General features: G+C 40.2%; 12 protein-coding genes across 12 annotated transcripts; 4 read left to right on the forward strand and 8 right to left on the reverse strand.

Moving 5' to 3' along the window:
* Positions 1 to 136: 136 nt before the first annotated feature.
* On the reverse strand, positions 137 to 1228 carry SAMD00019534_111750 (hypothetical protein; the record flags this gene model as incomplete). The annotated part of the gene is made up of 1 exon (XM_012893504.1): positions 137 to 1228. One exon carries the CDS (start codon positions 1226 to 1228, stop codon positions 137 to 139), a length of 1092 nt encoding a protein of 363 aa, XP_012748958.1.
* Positions 1229 to 1998: 770 nt separating this feature from the next.
* Positions 1999 to 3075, reverse strand: SAMD00019534_111760 (hypothetical protein; the record flags this gene model as incomplete). Its single annotated transcript, XM_012893505.1, has 1 exon — positions 1999 to 3075. A coding segment is annotated over one exon (1077 nt), but the record flags the coding sequence as incomplete, so codon positions are not given.
* An 866-nt stretch (positions 3076 to 3941) lies between these two features.
* On the reverse strand, positions 3942 to 5125 carry SAMD00019534_111770 (hypothetical protein; the record flags this gene model as incomplete). The annotated part of the gene is made up of 2 exons (XM_012893506.1): positions 3942 to 4030; positions 4168 to 5125. The coding sequence occupies 2 exons, from the start codon at positions 5123 to 5125 to the stop codon at positions 3942 to 3944; spliced, it is 1047 nt and encodes a 348-aa protein (XP_012748960.1).
* Positions 5126 to 6990: 1865 nt separating this feature from the next.
* On the reverse strand, positions 6991 to 8184 carry SAMD00019534_111780 (hypothetical protein; the record flags this gene model as incomplete). The annotated part of the gene is made up of 1 exon (XM_012893507.1): positions 6991 to 8184. A coding segment is annotated over one exon (1194 nt), but the record flags the coding sequence as incomplete, so codon positions are not given.
* Positions 8185 to 8785: 601 nt separating this feature from the next.
* On the reverse strand, positions 8786 to 11999 carry SAMD00019534_111790 (hypothetical protein; the record flags this gene model as incomplete). The annotated part of the gene is made up of 9 exons (XM_012893508.1): positions 8786 to 9786; positions 9858 to 9944; positions 10177 to 10425; positions 10497 to 11047; positions 11117 to 11176; positions 11252 to 11377; positions 11463 to 11525; positions 11587 to 11823; positions 11911 to 11999. The coding sequence occupies 9 exons, from the start codon at positions 11997 to 11999 to the stop codon at positions 8786 to 8788; spliced, it is 2463 nt and encodes an 820-aa protein (XP_012748962.1).
* A 2644-nt stretch (positions 12000 to 14643) lies between these two features.
* SAMD00019534_111800 (hypothetical protein) lies at positions 14644 to 15264 on the reverse strand (the record flags this gene model as incomplete). Its single annotated transcript, XM_012893509.1, has 1 exon — positions 14644 to 15264. A coding segment is annotated over one exon (621 nt), but the record flags the coding sequence as incomplete, so codon positions are not given.
* Positions 15265 to 16297: 1033 nt separating this feature from the next.
* On the reverse strand, positions 16298 to 16492 carry SAMD00019534_111810 (hypothetical protein; the record flags this gene model as incomplete). Its single annotated transcript, XM_012893510.1, has 1 exon — positions 16298 to 16492. A coding segment is annotated over one exon (195 nt), but the record flags the coding sequence as incomplete, so codon positions are not given.
* Positions 16493 to 16983: 491 nt separating this feature from the next.
* SAMD00019534_111820 (hypothetical protein) lies at positions 16984 to 18258 on the forward strand (the record flags this gene model as incomplete). The annotated part of the gene is made up of 1 exon (XM_012893511.1): positions 16984 to 18258. A coding segment is annotated over one exon (1275 nt), but the record flags the coding sequence as incomplete, so codon positions are not given.
* Positions 18259 to 18489: 231 nt separating this feature from the next.
* Positions 18490 to 18824, reverse strand: SAMD00019534_111830 (hypothetical protein; the record flags this gene model as incomplete). The annotated part of the gene is made up of 2 exons (XM_012893512.1): positions 18490 to 18728; positions 18812 to 18824. Coding segments are annotated over 2 exons (252 nt in total), but the record flags the coding sequence as incomplete, so codon positions are not given.
* A 1125-nt stretch (positions 18825 to 19949) lies between these two features.
* On the forward strand, positions 19950 to 20265 carry SAMD00019534_111840 (hypothetical protein; the record flags this gene model as incomplete). The annotated part of the gene is made up of 2 exons (XM_012893513.1): positions 19950 to 19962; positions 20030 to 20265. Coding segments are annotated over 2 exons (249 nt in total), but the record flags the coding sequence as incomplete, so codon positions are not given.
* Positions 20266 to 20513: 248 nt separating this feature from the next.
* SAMD00019534_111850 (hypothetical protein) lies at positions 20514 to 20939 on the forward strand (the record flags this gene model as incomplete). Its single annotated transcript, XM_012893514.1, has 2 exons — positions 20514 to 20720; positions 20820 to 20939. Coding segments are annotated over 2 exons (327 nt in total), but the record flags the coding sequence as incomplete, so codon positions are not given.
* Positions 20940 to 21719: 780 nt separating this feature from the next.
* Positions 21720 to 22426, forward strand: SAMD00019534_111860 (hypothetical protein; the record flags this gene model as incomplete). Its single annotated transcript, XM_012893515.1, has 2 exons — positions 21720 to 22153; positions 22222 to 22426. The coding sequence occupies 2 exons, from the start codon at positions 21720 to 21722 to the stop codon at positions 22424 to 22426; spliced, it is 639 nt and encodes a 212-aa protein (XP_012748969.1).
* Between the last annotated feature and the right edge of the window lie 266 nt (positions 22427 to 22692).

Raw genomic sequence — 22692 nt, forward strand, 5'->3', positions numbered from 1 at the left:
TCAATCAACTGTAACATTAAATGATCATGTCTCTGGACATCAATCAACTTATTCAATATGATCATCTGGTTGGACTTCGTTGGAGTCATTTGATTGATTACTGGCGCCAATTACCAAATCCAGTTCCGATCATTTATTAATCAAACAGGGTCAGGGTTGATGACTTGTTCTTAACATTCGCAAGATCGACGATTACTAAGCGTGACTTGCTGACCTTGGCCAGAAGGTATCGACGGTCGAGTGGACGTATCATGATGTTCTGATCAGTTTGAATGAAGTTGGGTATCTGTGTATCAATGTAGCTAAGTACCGTTTGGTATCCGTTGTTCTTGAAGTAAGGATAGTTCTCCAATACCAACGTCTGCACATGTCCATGGAAAAGGGTGTTTGGAGGCAGGTATTGAGTTGCCTCACGGCATTTGGCGTTCAGTGTCACTCGCTGGATGCGACATTGGCTGAAGGTATCGGGTGTGTGGCAAGGCGAGAGAGGTCTAAGCAACCTATCATTGGCATAGCTGAGTGATGTCAATGATTCGGGTAGGATGCCAAGTGATTCTAGGTACGCGGCACCCAGAGAGAGGTGAGTGAGTGATTGGGGTAGCGCTTGAGGGAGCATGGGATGTGTATAAAGCCGTCCAAGTACAAGGGATTGGAGGTTGTCAGGTAGCACGCCTCTAACCAACTGATGGGAGTAGCAGAAGCCAAGGTCCAGCTCCTGAAGGGTCGCGGGCAGTGCACCGATCGACAACTCCTTATTGAATATCGAGCTTAGCTTTAGAGTCTTGAGACTTGAGGGCAGCACACCTGGCACCAGCTCACTATTGAATTGAGAACCAAATGTGAGTGTCGTGATGCCCGATGGTAGTGTGCCTGGCGCTATCACCTGATCAAATGTATGTCCAATATGAAGCTCGGTCAGAGAGCGGGGGAGGGTGCCAGGCAGGATAGGGTGGTTCGAGTAGCCTGTGTGGAGCATTGTCAATGACATGGGCAATCTACCAGGGATGATCGCATCAGTATGTCCTTCTCCCAACCACAACTTCTCCATCGAGTCTGGGATGATACCGGGTTGATCAAACAGGTTGATCTTGGTTTGTCCAAGATTCAGTGTGGTGACATTGCGAGGGATTGATCCAGGCTTGAGTTGATTGAATCCAGTTGACAGTGTGATGTCTGTTATACTGTCTGGTATGTCACCAGGTTCGATTGGTAGTCTACACCTGACCATTCCTGCAAATGTAATACGATTGACTGTTGGAGGGAACTTTACTGTTGCCAATGATCGATCGAATGAGTCATCGAATGGTTTAGCAAACAATGCATGTTCTTTGTTTGTATCAAGTACATAAGGTAGATCATCTTCTTGCTTAAGGAATTGAACTTAACATTGATAGAGATAGGGATAGAGATAGAGTGTAAGTATGAAATATAATTGATTGATTATGATGAAGTTGACATTGGACATGTACCTGGTGGACTACAACGATGAAAGATAGTGATATTGTTGTACTTTATATTACAGTAGAGTAAAAGACCACATTGACATCTGTTTGTTGGAGGTCTGGCAATCTTCAATCTCTGTTTATACAACCTCTTGCATGACAAGATGAGACAACAAGCATCCATTGCTTCTAATCTCTCAACAATACGTTGTAATAGAATCAATGGTAATGAGTCCATTGTGAAGCAGTGTATCTATCTGTATGAGTATCTATAACTAGTGATTGATTAGACGAATGAATGAATGATTGATGAATATGTCAAGTTCGTCAGCTGACAACTTTGGTTTGAATTGATGACTTGATCAAGTGAGCCGGCAAAGTAATATCCAACATCTTTATACCATTGACTTAATGACCAAGGCATACGAACATTGTTCCATTAATTTTCCATTGTTGGCTCTACTAATCAGATCATCGGGGCCAACCCCCCACCCACATACACAACCCCACTGGAATCATTCCGTCTATAAATAGACACCTTTGTCATTTATTAATACCCGAATACGTGTTGATGGATATCTAGTAGTTTCTCTTTGTTGATGATGTACATTCTCCTTTTGGAATCCATTACGAGTAGTTCATTGGTATCAAGTCGACGAACTGTGCCAATCACGCCCTTTGTGTCTTGACGAACGATCAAGTGGGGAAGTCCAGTGTTTAGATATTGATTAATGATTGATTGTTGGGCTGCCAATGATCCATGGCATTGATATATGGTCAATGTACTCAACATATGATTGAATTGTTGAAGTTTGGGAAAGTATGTTGGATGGTCAATGTAGAGTGTGATGTGCTCGATCTTACAATGACTAAACATGTTGTTGGGCATGTTCTTGAAGATACTGTTATCACATGACAATGATGTGATTGAGTCTGGTATTAAGTTCTTATCACGATTCAACTTTGGATCGAAAGAACTACCAAGTTGAAGATGTTTGAGTGTTGGTGGCAGCGCGGATGGACTCAATCGTTGATTGAAGCGTGGGCTGAGTATTAATGATTGAAGTGCGGGCGGCACTACCCATCCGCTCAATGGTTGATTGAACAAGTAGCCCAGGTCCAATGAGATGATTGACTTGGGCAGCAATCCAATCGTAAAGGGTCGATTGAAGTTTGAGCCAAACTTGAGCTCAGTCAAGGTGTCTGGGAATGCGCCTGCGGGAAGATTAGTGTCGAACCTAGTACCAAAGGTGAGACTTCTGAGATGTGGCGGCAGCACCCCAATATCAAAGTACTCGTTGAAGTAGTCACCTACTCTAAGTGTGATCAATGAGGTGGGAAGAGTGTCTGCCAGGATGTGCTTTGAGTAGACGTTCAGGAACAAGTCTGTCAAAGACGAGGGCAGTGTGCCTGGGATCAGAGGATGATTGAAGCCACCAGTGTCCAACTTGGTGATTGAGCTTGGGAGTGACCCAACGCTGAACTGCATGTTGTATCTCTTGCCTAGCTTGAGCTCTTTGAGCGAGTATGGGAGGACGCGAGGCTTGAGCGGATGATTGAACTCGTCTCCAAGAAATAGAGATGTGATTGATTGAGGCAGGGAGCCAATGACCAGTGGTTGATTGAATGATCCGCCCATGGGGAATCCATCAGCCATCCATATCTTTGTAATGTGATCAGGTATATCACCAGGTCTAAAGTCCCAATTATAAATGGTGTGCAACATGATCGTTGTGACCCCATCAGGTATGTGACTGGCAATCAATCTTTGTTGAATGTATGTGTCGATCATCACACCAGTTGATCCATGTCCAGTCTTTGATTGAGTAGTAGTAGTAGTAGTAGTGTCACCAATGATATAAGGTACAATCTTTGAAACACATTGATGTATGATTGTTAACTTGTTGATGTGTATGTCGTAATGATGACTTGGGTCGCATTGACAAGTGTCTGGGGGTCTGAAGATAGACAGTTTAAGTTTATACAATGTCTTACATGATAGTACAAGACAACATGAATCAATTGGATCTAGTAGATTGACTAGACGTTGAAGAATGACCAATGGCAATGAGTCCAAATTAATTGAAGGTATTTGCGGAAAGTATACTGATGGTAGTGATTGAGATTGATTGAGTCCCATTCTTTCTTAAGTGTGTTCCACCATCATATTAATATGTAAATGTATGTTTGTCAAGAACTAAATAATGTTAGAATGGTCAAGACCTGATCAAGAAAGGACCGAGTTTTTGATCTTTTTGGAGCTTAGACTGGAATTTTTTTGGAATACCTTTCATATGATGGATTGAATGAAGAATCCAATGGTCCCAGAACTTGAATCTATAGGACTCCAACCTCAACACAACCCACTGGAACCATTCCGTCACATAAATAGACCAATACCTTTAATACTTGAATAGATGTTGTTGGGAAGAAAGTAGTTTCTTTTTGGTGATTATGTATATTCTCCTTTTGGAATCCATTACAAGTAGTTGATTGGAATCAAGTCGACGAACAATTCCAATCACTGCCTTGGGATTGTTGTGGACACCACGAATGATCAATTGTGGTATTCCAATGTTCAGGTATTGCTTCATGATCGATTGTTGTGAATCCAATGTATTAATACATTGATATATGGTCAATGTATTCAAAAGATGATTGAATTGATTGAGTTTGGGAAAGTATATTGGATGGTCAATGTAGAGTGTGATGTGCTCGATCTTACAATGACTAAACATGTTGTTGGGCATGTTCTTGAATGTACTGTTGTGAAATGTTATTGATGCCAGTGAGTCTGGTATTAAGTTCTTATCACGATTCAACTTTGGATCGAATGAACAACCAATTTGAATATGTTTGAGTGATGATGGCAGCGCGAATGGATGCAAAGGTTGATTGAGGTTTGGGCTGAGTATCAATGATAGAAGAGTAGTCGGCAACACGCCTCCTATCAACGGTTGATTGAAGCTAAAGCCCAAGTCCAACGAGATGATTGAACTAGGTAGCAATCCAATAGTGAGAGGTCGATTGAACTGAAACCCAAACTTTAGCTCAGTCAAGGAGTCTGGGAGTGCGCCTGTAGAGAGACTAGTGTCGAATCTGAAACCAAAGGTGAGACTTCTGAGGAATGGTGGCAGTACCCCAACATCAATGTTCTCGTTGAAGGAGTCCCCGACTCTAAATGTAATCAATGATGTTGGAAGTATGTCTGCCTGGATGTGTTGAGAGTAAAAGTTGAAGGTCAGGTCTGTCAACGATGAGGGCAGTATGCCTGGAATGAGTTGATGGTCGAAGCCACCCAAGTCCAACTTGGCCAATGAGCTAGGTAGTGACCCAACTTTGAACTGCATGTTGAATTTCTTGCCGAGCTTTAGCTCTTTGAGTGAGTGTGGGAGCACGTGCGGCTCGAGCGTTTGATTGAACTCCTCTCCAAGATATAGAGATGTGATTGAATGAGGCAGGGAGCCAATGACCAGAGGTCGATTGAATGATCCACCATGGACTAAGCCCTTTTCTGCTATCCATATCTTTGTAATATGATCAGGTATATCACCTGGTCTAAAGTCCCAATTATAAAATGTGCTCAACATGATCGTTGTGATTGATTCAGGTATCTGACTGGCGATCAATCTTTGTTGAAGGTACGTGTCGACCATCACTCCAGTTGATCCATGTCCAGTCATTGATTGAGTAGTAGTAGTAGTAGTAGTAGGGGCACAAATGATATAGGGTACTACCTTTGGAACACATTGATGTATGATTGTTAACTTGTTGAAGTGTATGTCGTAGCGATGACTTGTGTCGCATTGACATGTGTCTGGAGGTTTGAAGATGAGTAGTTTAAGTGTGTACAGTGTCTTGCATGATAGTACAAGACAACATGAATCCAATGGACGTAGATGATTGACTAGTTGTTGAAGTATGATCAATGGCAATGAGCCCAAATTTGGTGTCGGTGATTGTAGAGGATCGTGTACTGATGGCAATGATTGATCAATAATTGATTGATTGAGTCCCATTCTTCTATTGTGTCCACCATCAATCTAATTATAACTATGATTATTTTAATACAATGAGATCACATGATTTTTTGATCAGATTTTTTTTGGAATGTTGGACTTTATTATTATTTATTATTATTTGTATTTTAATTCTATTAATTTAATAGAATATGTCGCTAAAATGATTTATTATTTTATTCTTTTGAATAAAGAATATCTTTGAATTTTTGCCCATTACAAGTAGTTGGGAGGATTGTCCGCCAAGTCGACGAATCATACCAACACATGATCGATGATCATTGAATTCCAGCATGACCAGATTTGGTATTGAAGTGTTAAAGATGAAGTCTGATATTATATCATGCTTCAAACTATCTGGATGGCAATTGTTTAGGATCACTGTTCTAATCATAAGTTGTCCAGGTACGGGTCCAGTTCCTTGAAGATCCAATGGGTGATCGAACATGGTGCCCATATCCAATGAGACCAAAGACTTGGGAAGCATTCCAATTGTCAGAGGTTGATCGTATTCATATCCAAACTTTAGCGCAGTCAATGATTCGGGTAGGGCACCAATTTGAATAAGTTAGTTGAAATAATAACGACGAGGGTAGTGCGCCGGAATGAGGTGATGGTTGAAGCTCGGGAGTGACCCAATGTTGAACTGCATGTTGTACCTTGTGCCAAGTATGAGCTCTTTGAGTGTGCTAGGAAGGACGACTGGTATTAAAGGTTGGTTGAACTTATTTCCAAGATTTAGATGATATAGGCAGTGAACCTTGAATCAGTGGTTGGTTGTAATATCCACCCAGTGGAACTCCATTGCCAATCCTAACGGTGGTGATGTGACTGGGTATATCACCAGGCTTCAAGTCCAAATTGTATAATGGTGTAAATCGATTGTTGTGACTGTCTCTGGTATGTACCGACCAGTCAATCGAGTAAAAGGATCACCTCCCATCACTGCTGTTGTCCACTCGCGTCTCTTATCCACTGGTGTATATCCAATAACAAATGGTTCATCTATCAACATGATCAGTAAAGGTGTCGTTCATCATTTCATTCATGGATTTGTTCATTCTTTGATGTACATACTATATGGTACACATTGATGAGTGATTGAGAACGTGTTGTAGTGGAGGTGTAGACGAGCACATTGACATGTAACTGGAGCTCTGAAGATGGGTGACCTAAGTTGATATAGTGTCTTACATGTTAGGATTAGACAACATGAATCCAATGGATGAAGTAGGTCAACTACACGTTGAAGTATGATCAATGGCATCAAGTCCAAGTATGACTTTTATCCTCACTTGGTGGAGGTGGGGGTGGGTATTGGTACGGGTGATGGTAGTGAACAATCATCAACCCTTGATTGATTGAGTCCCATTCTATCTATCTGTTTATCTCTTTCTTCCACTATTTGTTTTTTGGAATGATGAAAAAAAAAGATCAACTGATCATCAAAGTGGGTCCAGTGGGAGGGGGCTTCCTAAGTGTGCCAAGGGCCAGCTCAGGTCCAGGCCAGCCAATCAGGTACCTTATCTCTCTTTGAATAGCTCTTGACAGTGAATGATGAGTTGGTCGTGGTTGAGGACAATCATTCTTGCGGCCGAATCCAGGACCAGAAGTTTGTTGTTGTCTAGACGACGAATCATGCCACATGCATCGTTGATGTATCCAAGTACGATAAGGCTAGGAACACCAGAGTCCAAGTATTGTTGTAATACAATAGATGCATCTTCATATCTTAATATTAAGAGGTGATCAAAGTACAGTGTCTTGAGGTGTTGATTGAACTGTGCCATTCGAGGCAACGTCATTCGTTCATATATATCAATGGTCACTCGTTCAATATGACAGTGTCTGAATGTGCTCCCTGTGATCATCTTCATCAGGTCATTGCTATGGCTTAGCGATGTGAGTGATGCTGGTATCACTTTGCTTTTCAATGCTTGATTGAACAGTCGACCAAAGTGAATATGTGTGAGCGAGTCTGGCAACACGTTTGGCAACAGAGGTTGATTGAACGATGCGCTTAGTATCAGTGAGCCGAGTGAGGATGGCAATGCGCCGGGCACCAAAGGTTGATCGAACCTATGTCCCATGGCAAGCGAGACCAGCGAGCTTGGCAGAGCTTGTGGTACCAGTGGCGAATTGAACGCATAGCCCAGCTTGAGCTCGGTCAATGTGTTGGGTAGTGAGCCAGGTAACAGTCTAATGTTAAATTGGTCTCCAAAGGATAGGGCGCCCAATTGTTGTTGCGGTAGTACTGCCTCAAGATAGGCCATATTGTACCGTCCAAGATGTAGTCTTGTCAATGACATTGGTAGCCTGTCCTCAATCTCTGACTGAAAGGTATCCAGGTGAAGGTGTGTCAGAGACGTAGGTAGTACGGCTGACTTGAGTGAATGGTCATATCCCTTCATGAACAACGAGGTAATTGAATTTGGTAGCGCACCTGTGATCAACCTTTGATTGAATCCTTTACCAAACTTGAGCTCTGTGATTGAAGGCGGGAGTACACCTGGCTCAAGAGTACGATTGAACACATCACCGAGCAATAGAGTCGTGACACCATTGGGGATTGAGCCAGGCAGCAAAGGTTGATTGAAGTATCCACTGATGGGATAGTCAACGCCCATTATAATGGTAGTTACGTGTGCTGGTATATCTCCAGGTGCGATCTTTGAGTTGAATGATGTGTGGAATATGATTAAGTTGACATGAGATGGTATATAACAATCTGACAATGATCTATACACTCCAGTAAGCTTATTCTCAAAGATCAATCTTGTTCTTGGTGGACTGCCACTTGTCTCAATCCTATATATTGCATCTTTATCGCGCTCTACATGTGTAATATCTACCTCGTACAGGTCAGTGATCAATTGGTGAGTGCAACTCAGTGAGTCAACTTGTTCATTCATTACATACTCTCAGGGTCACATCGATGAAGGATCGTTAAGTTGTTATAGTTGATGTGATATTGATAATGATGGTCACATCGACAGACGTTGGGAGTACGCGCTATCTTCTTTCGTTGTTGATATAATGTCTTACAAGTCAAACATAGACAACATTTATCAAGTTGTAGATCAAGTTGATCAAATATATATTGTAATATAATCAATGGTAATGTAACCAATATACTATCCTCCTCCTGTATATCCGCATTCTTTGATTGATATGATCCCATCCTTATTATTAATAATCTCAATAACAATCACTTTGTATTTGAACTGAAAAGAGAAAGGGTCCAGGGCGAGGGTTGAGGGCGAGGGTTGAGGGTGAGGGCGAGGGTAGCGGACTTGGAGAGTATTGAGATGTTTATTACACTAATTAGATTTCTCGTTTTGATGCATGTATCTGCTTAAGTCTATTATCCATCATCGCATTCTGTTGTCTGAACTTGTTCCTCTTCCTTATTAGCATGAAGATACCCAAGATAGTACCGGCTAATAGTACACCTCCACCTACTACTGCTACAATGATTATCCATGTCTTGGATTTGGATGTAACTTGGCAACGTCCACCTACACCTCCACTATTGTCAACGCTCAACAATACTGAGAAGTCTGGATCTATTATACAACTTGTACATTGAGGTAGTGTGATACCGAGCAATGTAGAGTCGGCCGTCGAGTTGATGATCATTGTCCTAGAGATAGCTGGTCGACCATCTGACAGAGCGTACGGGAGGAAGTGACCATAGTATGCCACTCCACTGCTTGCGTTGACAATCTTGACGTAGCGCAATGAGTCGCCGCCAGGTCCACTGACAGTACCCAACTCGACCTGAGGTGAGACACATCCGTCACCCGACTCATTGAGATTGGAGTTGTGTTGAAAGACAACGCGTAGTGTGTTGAGGATTGATTGATAGGTCCATCCATCAATGGACACTGTGAGCTTGAGTTGATCGCTTGAGTACTTGTTGGTCGTGCCAGCAAAGTCAATGGAGTATGACTTTAAGAATTGAATGATCTCGACTCGAACTGCCACTGATCCTGATTGTTGCAAGTACTCATGTACTATGAGAGATGTGTTGGTAGTTGTGTTGTAGTCCCAGTCATTGGTCAACAACTCTTTGACCATCACTCCATTGTAGTCAAGTTCCTGTACGGCTATTATGTTGAACTGGAATAGACTTGATACATTTGTGAGTATCACAACATCTGGAGAAGTGTTGTTTGGCAGAATGATCACGCCAGGACTAAGACGAGATTCACAATAATATCCACCAAAGCCATCATAACAATCACACACTCCATCAGGGCCACATACTCCATTGCCATTGCAAGGGATACCAACTCCACAATCCACTACAGGTGAACCAGTGACTAAATATGATTGATTGATTGAGTGAGTGGGATAGTTCAAGAGACTGATTGATCGAGTGGATAATGCTTACCAATCTCTAAAAGGGAGTTTGATGTGAAGATATGATCATCATTGATGATGGTGATGTTGGCATATCCAACAGCAAGTTGACCTGGAACTGAACAATGGATATAGGTAGTGTTGATTATATCTATTGTACATGATCGATCATTTATCATAACTGATTGATCAGTTATATATCTTAGGAATACTCCATTCAATGATAATGATCCACCACTTGTTGGTAGAGTAGTCGGGTCAACTGATGTCACTAATGGGTATCTTGGATCTTATTGATGATGATATGTTAGTTTTGGAATGATTGAATGAGTGTACTTTGGATGACATACCTTGTGTATATGGATTGAAATTGAATGGTTGGTACTTGCTCCATAGTATACCTTTGAGGTAGTTGGTTACTTCGATTGGTGATGTGACTAGACATGTTATAAAGGTATCGGTGATGTTCAAGATTGTACATTCCGCTCCATCAATAGTAGCATTATAATTGAATAATGTATCGAATCTACCATTAATCCTAACTTTGAATGTCTTTGATACATTATCCATCGCACCAAATGAGCTATTAATGGTCGTTACTTAAGGTGGTGATAGAGTTAGTGAATGAATGATTGATTGTTGATTGAATGAATGCGAGAGTAGTACTTACCATCGGTTACCCATGTGATTGTCTTGTTCATGTTGAACATTTGAGAGAATGTTAACAGAGCGGTTCCTTGGGGTTCCGACGGGATGTACTTGAATTGAGTGTTTGGAGTGATCATGTTGAGTGAGGATGGCGAACAGTCGGATTCATTCCATCCAAGGTTCCTTCCATAGATAGTGATTGTTTGGATTGTTGGTGTGAGGATGTAGTAATCTGTGTCAATGCCCCAATCACAAATGAATGATGGTGTTGGAGCTGGGTATGTCGCTGGTAGGTATTGACTCATAGTTGACCAAAAGCAATAGATGCAATCGGGACCAGTCTTGATCTTGGTGTTCTTGAATGAGAAGGTAGGTACTTGACATATTGATTGGGGGAGTGCACCATCCAACAGTGTATTGCCATCACATATCATTCGATTTGGAATGCTTCCAACTAGGAGATCAGGTACTGGACCAATCAAATTTATGTTATTTGTTATAATAACAACACTATCTGATTTGAACCATGATGCTAATGGGAATGTAGTCAATCCAATAGAGTTTGTGTATGATCTGATTGATTGATTGAAAGAAGTAATTTAGTGAGTGAACGATAGATTTAACATCTTTGGTATGACTTACAACAAATCCAACTTTGGTGCGTCTACAATGGTATTAGCCCCATCATCCATGTTTATAGCCCTGATTTAAGAGATAGGATGTTATGGTTAGGGTAGGAACCTAGTGATGGGACCAAGGGAAAGTGAAACAACTCACAAGTCTGTTAGATTGGGGAATGATGATAAGTCGTTCGGGATGAGCTTTGGTATCAACAAGTATAATTGTTGTACTGATGATTGAGTAATGCTTCCAAATGTAATAGTAGCATTGACTTCAATATTACTAAATAAATGTTTTTAAATGATTGATTAGGATTTGTGGGAACTATTCCATATTATATGATATTGATTATGAATAGGATACTTACACTCTTTCAATAGGACAGTTGATGAAGACTTTAAGAGGAATCACAGATGGTTGTGTAAAGTATCTATATTCGAATGTATGATAAGTTAGAGTGTGATTGAGTCATATAGTGGATTGCAACATACATTGACTTTAGTACCGGGAATTGGGTTTGGTTCAATGAGAATGGAGTAAGGATTCCACTGCCACCGTAGGGGAAACTTATATGAATATTCTCCAACCTTGGATATATCCTTGTATCATTGAACTTTATACTATTTGTTGATTGATCGAATCCACATGCTCCCAAATAAATACTTTTAAATGACGGATTAAAGAATGTATCCGGTATATCAGAGGTAAATGTAACAAATGTTGAATATCTAAATATATTACCATACAAATATATGTTTGTGTTAGTTATATTAATTGATTGATTTAGTGAGTGAGTGATTGATAGAGGTACATACATAGAATCTAGTTTGATATTTGAAGGGAATCCATTGTTCAAGGTGACTGACTTTAGGTTATAAAGGCTAAAAGAAACCAATATGGACATTATTAGTGTTAGTTGATTGATTTTGGTAACCCTTATCTTTGATTCAATCCATGACACCTACTGCATTTCTTTTAAATTTGAGTTGCCAGAGTTATCCAACATCTTTAGAAAGTCGAACGTAGAATTGACAGGATTCGCCTCAAGAGAGTGTGAGAACTTTCTCATGTTTGGAAAGACCAAAGCGGTGAGGTTAGGGTCAGGACTGCCCTGTGTCGCTATAATTTTTGTGCTATTGTTAATATATCTATTTGATTGATTGGATTAGATTGGATGAACGAATATAGGTGGTTAGAGAATGAATGATTGAGGATATAGAGATATACTAATGTACTCACACTTCAAGTATACCATGAGTTGAGTTACATGTCAATAGTATTGATGTTGGATCAATCTGATTACATGTCTGTCCACTCAAGTTCAAGTCAAGACCATATTGTTGAATGATCCATCTAACAGATTGCACTGTATAAAGTAAGAGTTTAAGTAAAATGGTTGGTATGTCTTGGTGTTGTGATCGATCAAATCTTACATTCTATTGGTGATAGCTGTGTATCTCTATCTTGTGCTACAATGACATTGATGAATAATGAGAATATTATAAATATTATAATAAATGAAAATGGTTGTTTATAATTAAATAGGAATGATCCCATTATCTCTAGATATAGATAAGATTAGTCTTGTTATATGATATATTTTAGATGAGAGTAGATATCTACTTCTACTTAAGATGTCTTCGAGATCCTTTTGTTTAACGAACAAACACCCAAAAAAATATCTATTGGGGCAAAGGAATCCAAAACCATCCAATAAAACACGATTTAGAAATATCTCGCTTGTTTTGATCGAAAAAAAACCCCCCCATTTTTGATTGACTGTTTTTTTTGATCTCTCTTCACCTATTACCCTTTGTGGTACGATCATACTTGTTTAAACAGATATCTATTGAATGAATAGAGATAAGAGGTTGTAAGATGAATACATTGCCAGTGATCATACTTCAAAATATTGTTGACAATATATTACAAATTGATACATGTTGTCTTGTACTGACATGTAAGAGACTTTTTGAATTGAGATCGAGCATCACCAGATCATCAGCATCAATCTACTGTAAATGTTGTGATAATTTCAATGATGACGAAGATGATCATATTACAATCATCACTCCAAACATGTTAAACATCTTTCATCAATGCGGTATGTTATGTTGTCACTCACTCAATCAATCAATCACTTGAATCATTCCAATCACTCGATCACTCGATCACTCATACTGGAACTATTCCAATCAATCAAAGTGCAGCCACATGAGGAATCGACATTTCTTAGACCTTATGTGTTGGTGTCGAATAAAAAGGTTGCAAGATGTGTAGATTCAAAACTGGATAGACCATTATCAACTGTACAATTCCCATCTGATGTCAATGGTGTGATCATGCCAAGCAACTATGGATATACAATCGAGCCAATTGATTTCCCTGCCAACATCACATCGCTCACATTTCCATATATTTATAAGCTATGTATAAGGCCAGGAACACTCCCTTCAACATTACAATCACTCTTTCTAGGTGCCAAATATAATCATCAACTTGAGCCTGGAACTATCCCACCATCATTGACCGCACTCTCTCTGGGAGCAGGATACAAGAAACAGATCATCAGTGGAGTGCTACCAGCATCATTGACAGAGTTGTGGTTGGGTGGTTTCAATCATCCAATTGTGCCAGGAATGATCCCACCTGGGTTGTCAATCCTTGGACTTGGAAGTAACTTTGATCAAACTATCTCATCTGGAATGATGCCACCACATCTTAAGAAACTATGTATATCGCCTCCGGTTGGTATTCATTTCAACTTCCTGCTCAGACCTGGCGCACTACCAGAGACACTCACCGAACTAGAAATGTGTGGCCGACACAGCCAACCCTTTATCGCCGACAATCTTGCCTCGGCCAAGTCCTTGACCTCATTGAATCTAGGCTACCTTTATGACCAACGATTGGACATTGGTGTACTTCCATCGACCATTCAATCATTGGAACTTGGACAGAGTTTCAATCAACCTATTCTTCCACATGTCCTGCCTCAATCATTAACACATCTATCGTTTGGCCGCCAGTTTGAACAACCTCTGATGACCAGCGACATACTTCCACCTTCTTTGACCTCGCTCACCTACGCCTGTAATCTATTCGCACTTACCTCGCCAACCGAGACATTCAAACATTGCCAGATCAAGGAGGTGACACTGTTGAAGTCAGACCTTCCAATACCAACTGTTCAACAACTGAATGGACACTTACATAATGTTATCTTTGAATATGATGTCAGACATACCAATCTGGACTTGGTGACGCAGTTCCTGGACTCGGGCGTGGCCAACCTCACTCTCAACATTGGTCAAGGTGGAGCCATTCGTTTGATTGATCTATCATCACTATGTTTGGTGATGTCACCATCCAGAGGCACAAGATGGTATATCGTCCCGAGGGACAATCTAAAGTCATTTACAAATAGTATATTTCGTTGGAAGAAGTACTAAATAATACAAAGTGATCACCTCTACTCGACTATCAGCAACAGTAGTTCGATCTGGATTGTTCGGCGGCGGGAGGGACAGACACGACTTTGATTACACTATATATGTTGAGATTGAGTGAGAGAGTGATCGATTGATTGATTGATTGATTGAAGATACATACGGTCTGTAATATAGACCTGTAGCAAACATTGCAATATCTTTGAATGATTTCTCGACATTGGCTCCATCCTTTGCAGATGTCTCATAGTATGGGATGCCATTATTCATACACCATGTGGCTGCTCGCTTGCTTGATACAACACGTTGTTGAGCAGCAGTAGCATGCTCCACAAGATCGAGCTTGTTACCGAGTACTGCTATTGGGTAGGTGTCTGGGTCTCTCGGATTGACTCTCTTGAGCACCTCCTCACGCCATTTATCCAAATGTTCGAATGACTTCCCATCGAATATGTCAAAGACCAGTAGACAGCATTGTGCACCACGATAGTATAGGTCGGATAATGAGTCGAATCGTTCTTGACCGGCTGTATCCCATATATTCATCGATACTACATGTTCTTCAGATACATCTATATTCTCCTTTACATAAAGAAATGAACCAATTGTTGATGTACACTTGCCATGATCAAACCTTCTATTTACATATTGGTTCAACAATGATGTCTTGCCAACTCCTACATCGCCCAACACTATTACCTTCAACTTTACTTCTTTCTTTATTGTTGTTGGTGTTATTTGTTCATTCATTCGCTTCAAAGAAATGAACAACAACTCTGTTCATTCTTTCAATTTCACTTTCGACAACATGTAGAGACAGAGATTCAATGTATGAAGGACATACCACCAGTTATAATTCTACAAGTAAGGTGGAAGCAAATAGTGTATTGTCAGGTGGTTGAAGTACCAGGTGATGGTGCTTTATTGTTGTTGGTTGATGTTGAGTGAATAGAATGTATTTAAAATTCGATAGAGAACTGTTGGAACACATTATTGGTATCACAGGTGGCCAACTTAGGTTCATAGAGATTGGTTCCGATGTTGTATGCTTGAATGCATGTGTAGGTGACATAATTCCTGATAATATAGTATCCGTTGGTTGGGATGACGGTCCATTGCTGAGACGAGAGAAGACTCGAGTAGCCTGGTGCGTTGAGGACTACCTTATCGACAACCTCAACTTACTCAATCTCTTTGACCAGAGACCTGAAGGGATGTGATGGTTTGCTTCAGTTTATCTGAATGAATGACTAAGAAAGAGGGGCCTCCTTCTAACACTTGGTTTGGATGTAACGACAACGACCACAACGACAACTGCTTCTGTTGCTGCTGCATAGACCAAGAAACACAAGACATTTACTGACCAATTCTGTATGTAGTTATATAAAAGTTGTTTATTGTTATCTGTTTGTTATTGGTCATGTTATAAAACACAACTGAATGAATGATTGTGTAACATTAACGTCTCAAATAAGTTTGTGACCACTTAGTTACACTCTCCCTCTCTGAAGGAATGCCCTTCTTGAGGTCTTTTGTTACTGGTTGTACTTTGTTCTACTTCTCATTGATGTTGGTTGCTTGATTGCTATTTATAGTCTGATCGATCCCTATACTGCACATCGATAAGTGTGTTGGTTGATTGCTGTTAATAGTCTTAGTTTCCAGATTGACCTTATACATTATTCAACTTGTGTGTTGGGTTGTTGGCTGTTTATAGTTTTATTGACCTTATACTGCCCTTCAACATGTGTTATTGTGTTGTTGATTGATTGCTGTTTATAGTCTGTGTTGTGACCTTGTACTGCACATCATCTGCAAGATGAGTTGAACTTCGAGCGAGGACCTTTGAACGAGTTGTCTTCTGAGTGATGCTTGAGTTACACGTGTTGTCTCTTATTGTACTCTGTCGGCTGGCACTTATAATGTCACTGTCTCCCTCTTCATCGCTTTATTGAGCTATTTCTCGTTCTGTTGTTCGGCTGATCGAAAGAACAAATAAAAAATTATCTGTTTGAAGGGTTTGGGTGAAAAATACAACTGAATGAATGATTGTGACACAAACAGTGTCTCAAATAAGTTTGTGATCACTTTGTTACATCACAACAACAACGGCTGCTACTACAAAGCAGCATAAAGTCAAATGGATACAATACCAGTGATCGTGCTTCAACATATTGTTGATCTACTAAACTCCATAGATGCATGTTCCTTTGTATTGACTTCCAACAGACTGTACCAATACAAACTCATAATAGCAAGAACGCCAGATGTGTGTCAATGTTACCTGAACCACGTTGATCTCAACTACACCAAGATCACAATCTTCCATCATTGCGATCCACTTGGTAAGTACTCGTACGGATCATTATCAGTCACTCACTCACGCTCACTCGATCACTTAATCAATCAACGTTAGATTTGGTTCGTGTTCGTCGTCAAGTACCTGGACAGCCATTTGAGTTGGAGACAAGAGGTGGCATAACACCAAAAGAAGGATCCCGTGCTATATTCAAACGACCATATTATGAATCATTGAGAAATGTTACTCTCCCATCTCATGTCAGCTTTCTACTCTTTGGTCAGCCGGCCAAGTTTGACCTGCCCATTGAGCCCAGCGACCTCCCAGACACAATAACAGACATTACACTAAGTGATGATTTCAATCAACCCCTGAAGCCTGGCTCAATCCCGATCACCGCAACCTCACTCTGGCTGGGAAAATCATACAACCAACCAATTGGTCATGGGATCATCCCACCATCAATGACAAGTCTGTGGCTAGGTGAGAGATTTGATCAGTTGCTCATACCTGGCGCACTACCAATGTCACTCAGAATGATCTACACTGGCGGGCTCAAGAGACAACTACTTCCCGGGTCACTGCCATCATCACTCACAACTCTATTGTTTGGACATTTCAATCATCCACTACTGCCAAACACGTTACCGACCTCATTGACAAAGTTGAAGGTGGACTATTATTTTGATCAAGACATCAAGATGGGGGCACTTCCGACCAGACTACGGCATCTAAAGTTCGGTCAAAGCTTCAACGTTCAGCTTAAGCCAGGTATCCTCCCCAACTCACTAATCAAACTAAAGTTTGGCACTCGATTCGATCAGCCACTGACGCCTGGAGTACTCCCCAACTCACTCCTTCGACTCGATCTGGGAACTCACTTTGTCCAGCAGTTGGAGATAGGGTCGTTGCCCTCATCACTTCAATCACTGACACTCAGTCGTGATTACTATCATGCTCTGACACCATTGTTACTGCCATCATCTCTGACACATCTGGCCTTGGGCACATTATACCCTCATCCATTGACCAGCGACGTGTTGCCAGCGTCATTGACATCGCTCCATTTTAATGAGGTGTATAATCTGTACGCCAAGACTACGCCTGACACATTCAAACATTGTCGTATCAATCATGTTACATTTGATACACAGTTTAATGCTGATGATTCAGACAAGATGCACCTTCCAAAGAACTCACAATTCAATGGTACAGTTAGGACATTGTTTGTTGACAATCAATATGGCTCACAACCTCTGAATATCATTATAATCAAACATTTCATCAGTTGTTCATTTGATGAACATATTAGCAACATGAATCTTGAGAATATTATGATACGACGGATTGATTCCACTCACTTCTTGGTCAAATATCTCTCATCAAGATTATTCATTATCAAGAATGACCTGTCCCTCAATGACCTTACAAAGATATTCAAATGAATGAACAACACTAGTTTTATACAAGATATATGAGTGCACTGAATGATCAAGATATATGATCAAGATATATGATCAAGATATATGATCAATATTGTTGGATGGTAGGAAGGAAGGTTCACGGATCATTTTATTCAAATGTTTCTTGAACAAGTATATATAAACTATTCGTTGTTGAGAAGGAGTTAATTAAGAACTCCATTAACATCTGTGGCAACCACCACCGAGGAGACCACCAACAATACCAAGGACACCACCAAGGAGTCCATTGAGGTTGAGGTTGACATCAACATCAATATCAATGTCAAGTCCAAGACCATGTCCACCACATCCACCGCAGGCAACACCGTTGGCACCCTGACCGGAAGCTCCACCAAAGTTACCAACAACGGCGCTCTTGGACATTGAGGTGGCTGAAACGTTGCCCATGGAAGTAAGAGATTCTAATCATTATAATAATTATACAAAAAGTTAGTTATTATAATTGATTGGAATTATTCCAATAAGTATATTGTATATTACTTACTCAAGATAGTCATTTTGGAAGTTTGAATAATATTATTATTATTTGTTTGATTTGCAGATGATGATTAGATGGTCTTTAAAGACCATCTATTTATATCCGATGACATCCTATTGATGATGTATTATTGCCACACCCACACTCCACCTTTATTATGTATAATTGAGGTTACTCAATCAGGTGGAAGGGGCATCATCACATTAATATAGGTTGATGGTACTCATACTACCATATTAGGAATGATTAAAGTCTTCCTTGATTTGAATCTCGAGCGATCACCAACACTTGAATCCTGGAATTGAATCAGTTGATTAATCTCATCATCAATGTGTTAGTTGAGGGGTGGTGGTACTGCCCTGACTGAAGATTGTATTGAATTGATGTCACTCACCAAAGTATGTTGGATTGCCACATCAGTTATTGGATATGACAGCGAGTACATTCAGTTTATTTATAATGTGAAGCAACATTATATTTTATTCAAATAACGGAATGCGTTCCTCCCAGCTCAATCTGTAATTATCATGTTCCCTCACACTCTTTACTCTCCCTGACTCATTAACTCTTTCATATGTAATACCACTGGCCGCTTATATTATAATAGTCAATGTCAATAGATAGTGCCAACAGTGAGTAATCAATCAAATTCCAAACGATCACTCTCTTCATCACACTTCAACACAACTCACACAACACACAATTCGACCAATCAATCAAAAACCATCACCACTTTGACACACCAATCACTTACACCTACCCTTATATGGAAGGATAAGTGGGGAGTACCTCTTGGTCGGTCATATGAATAATAATGTATGAATGTATGAATGATTGAATGATTTTATTATGATTGTCAACTGAGAACTCATCAAAGGGTTACCTGAAACTGTGATGTGTACCTCATTTTTATACCAACCAACTTGGGTTGGTGACCTCATCAACTTAGTTGCCGCCACTCCTCACTACTACAGCACCCCACCGACAACCAACTTGACTAGTTGAACTGATTGCAGTTGGAACGGAAATCTGAACTGGAAACAAAAGTATAAATACTCTAAACTCGAGTTGAATTTAATACATCATCAAACAATCAAACAAACTAACAAGTTCTAAATAACTACCAAATATCCTGATTCTAAAAATGACTATCATGAGTAAGTAATAATATACAAACAACAAATGGAAATAGTGTTTATTAATATTAACCTTCTATCAAATTAGAATCTCTTTCTTCCATGGGCAACGTTTCTGCCACTTCAATGTCCAAGAGTGCCATTGTTGGTAACTTTGGAAAATCAACCAGTCAGGGATCAAACGGAGTAGCATGCGGTGGATGTGGAGGAGGAATCAACCTCGACCTCGATGTTGATCTGGATGTCAACTTGAACCTTGGTGGACTTTTGGGAGGTGTCCTTGGTGTTGTTGGTGGTCTCCTGGGAGGTGGATGCCATTCATGCTAAAGTAATCCATTACTCTTTAAACTGTACATCATAATATTATCCTAGTTATATATATATTGTAATAATAATAAATAATTATTACCATTTGTTCACTTTCCCATTTATTTTCAAACAAGGAAGTTCAATAACAAATCCTTTTTTCGTGTGTGTGTGATCATTCTGATCAAACATTCAATCATTCGGTAAACACTCTACGAATAGATTACTTTACACATATATATATATATACACATAAAGTTAGCAGGATGTCAGAAACAAAGATTAATGCAGATGATGAGCTGATTAAGTTCTTCCAACATGTTGGCGACTGTGCCTCAATGCACAAGAATCACAAGTATGCCAACAACCTCACAGCTGCTTGTGTTAAGGCCACCTTCTGTCCAGTCGAGTCGGACAACGTCACCGATTGCTATAGACTAAAGGATGGTTCTCCACAGAAATGTTTCGTAGAGGTACAGTATCGCCCGCGCACTGTTATACCTTCATCATCAATTGTGTGATTGATCGATCAGTTTGACGACTAACAAACAATCAATCAATGATTATTACAGGAGGCAAGACTTTCACATTGCCTACAGAAGCTCATCAGCAACCCATCATCACTGACTGAGTCAGCATCGATCAAACTTGCATACTTCAACGCAGCCACCAATAATAAATCAAAGACGAACTAAACGGGTAGACTGTTGCGACACAAACTACTACTACATGTTACAATACAACAAACAAACAAACAAACAAACAGTCTCTCTAGCAAGCTATCTGTCTGTGACTACTACTCAACAACTTCATCATCACAGTACGAATGAATAGCAGGAAACGAATGTCATCAACCCAACCTATCAAACAATCAATCAGTACACAGTCTTCTCGAATGGTCAATGGTCATTCCTTATCAAGATGACACGACACCCACTCACTCAATCAATCTGCCATCACTAACCATTCGTATGCGTCAACTTCCCAATCATAAAGGATGATAGGGAGGTCCCGATAGGGCTTCATACCCTTATAATAGACATGTCGATACAGGGGCCGAGTGGTTGATCACCCCATATGCGCACTCCACTCCACAGCACTATCCATTACTCACACCACGAATCACTCACTACCATCACTTTCAACACACACACTACTAAACACTGATCACTACTCATGGAGTGGATGTAGATGTATGTATGTATGTATGTATGTATAATTGCTGTGGATTCAATACCAAGGAGTTTAACAGATGGAATGGGGAGCTTCCATCACACTCAATTGGCCTTTCATCCTTCCAGCATTCAACCCTCAAATGTTATATGTGTTATAAATGCCTTCCAAACATCAACGCCTGATGGAATGGCGTAAACAGTATTAACATAAGGTACCTTCACTCTTAACTTTATCCAATTAGTACAGAGAGATAATAATAATAATAATAATAATTACTACAAATAATAATAATAAGAATGGATAACAATCTTCAACAAAACATTCCAATATATATTCAATCACATCCACAAAGATACGATCCAAGATTGTTGCCACCTCCTCCACCACCTCCATCAACAAATGTTTATATATTCCGCCAACCATTCCCAACCAACACTTCCGGAGTAGTCGGTGAGGACTCCAAAGAACCTTCATTGCTCCTCCCACAACAACAATATGAAGATCATGACCGTCGTGAAATGAATGAGTCATTACATTATTCCACTTCAAACTACTTCAACTGGACTCTACCATACTACACCACCGCCAACTATACCGATGCCAGTACCAACACCAACCCCAACGCCCCTATAATCACCTCTCCAACATCCAATGCCGAACTGGACGACATGACAGAGAAACTCAATGATTCACTCAGTGAGCATTCAGACTTTGCCATTAGTTTGTTGATGTAAGTTTGATTGATTGATTCATTGATCGATCGACAAAGCCTAACATAAGACATGCCATATTGATTAGATTCCTCCTTGGATTCTTCCTGGTAGTGCCATGGTTCTTTGGATTCCTTTACTTAAAGTCAAAGAGTGTTATTGCCAGAAGACTGTCTTGGATGTCGATCATACTGGCTGTGTTGGCAATCATTGCCGCTGCCTTATATTTCACATTCTTTCAAGATTGGACCCTATCAATAGAGGTAGATACTGGATTCGGCTCAAACAATTAAGTGGAGTGCATTCCACTACCCCGAATGAAACTACAGATCAGAATCCAAAGGCCTAGGACTTGGCCCTCTATGTAAATAAACCCTTTTACAACTTACAAATAAGAGTTGATTTGATAATGAAGCATTACGCGGAAAGCGTTGAGAAAGTGTTGAATCGGCGAAGAACCCCACAGGGGCTTGATCAAAATCCATTTTTAGACCCCAATCAAGCCTCCAATGCCATTCTCGGGGTGTGTGATTGATTTTTTTGGCTCATCAAAACTGGA

This window comes from Acytostelium subglobosum (genome assembly GCF_000787575.1).
Source record: "Acytostelium subglobosum LB1 DNA, scaffold: scaffold31, whole genome shotgun sequence".
Taxonomy (NCBI): Eukaryota; Evosea; class Eumycetozoa; order Acytosteliales; family Acytosteliaceae; genus Acytostelium; species Acytostelium subglobosum.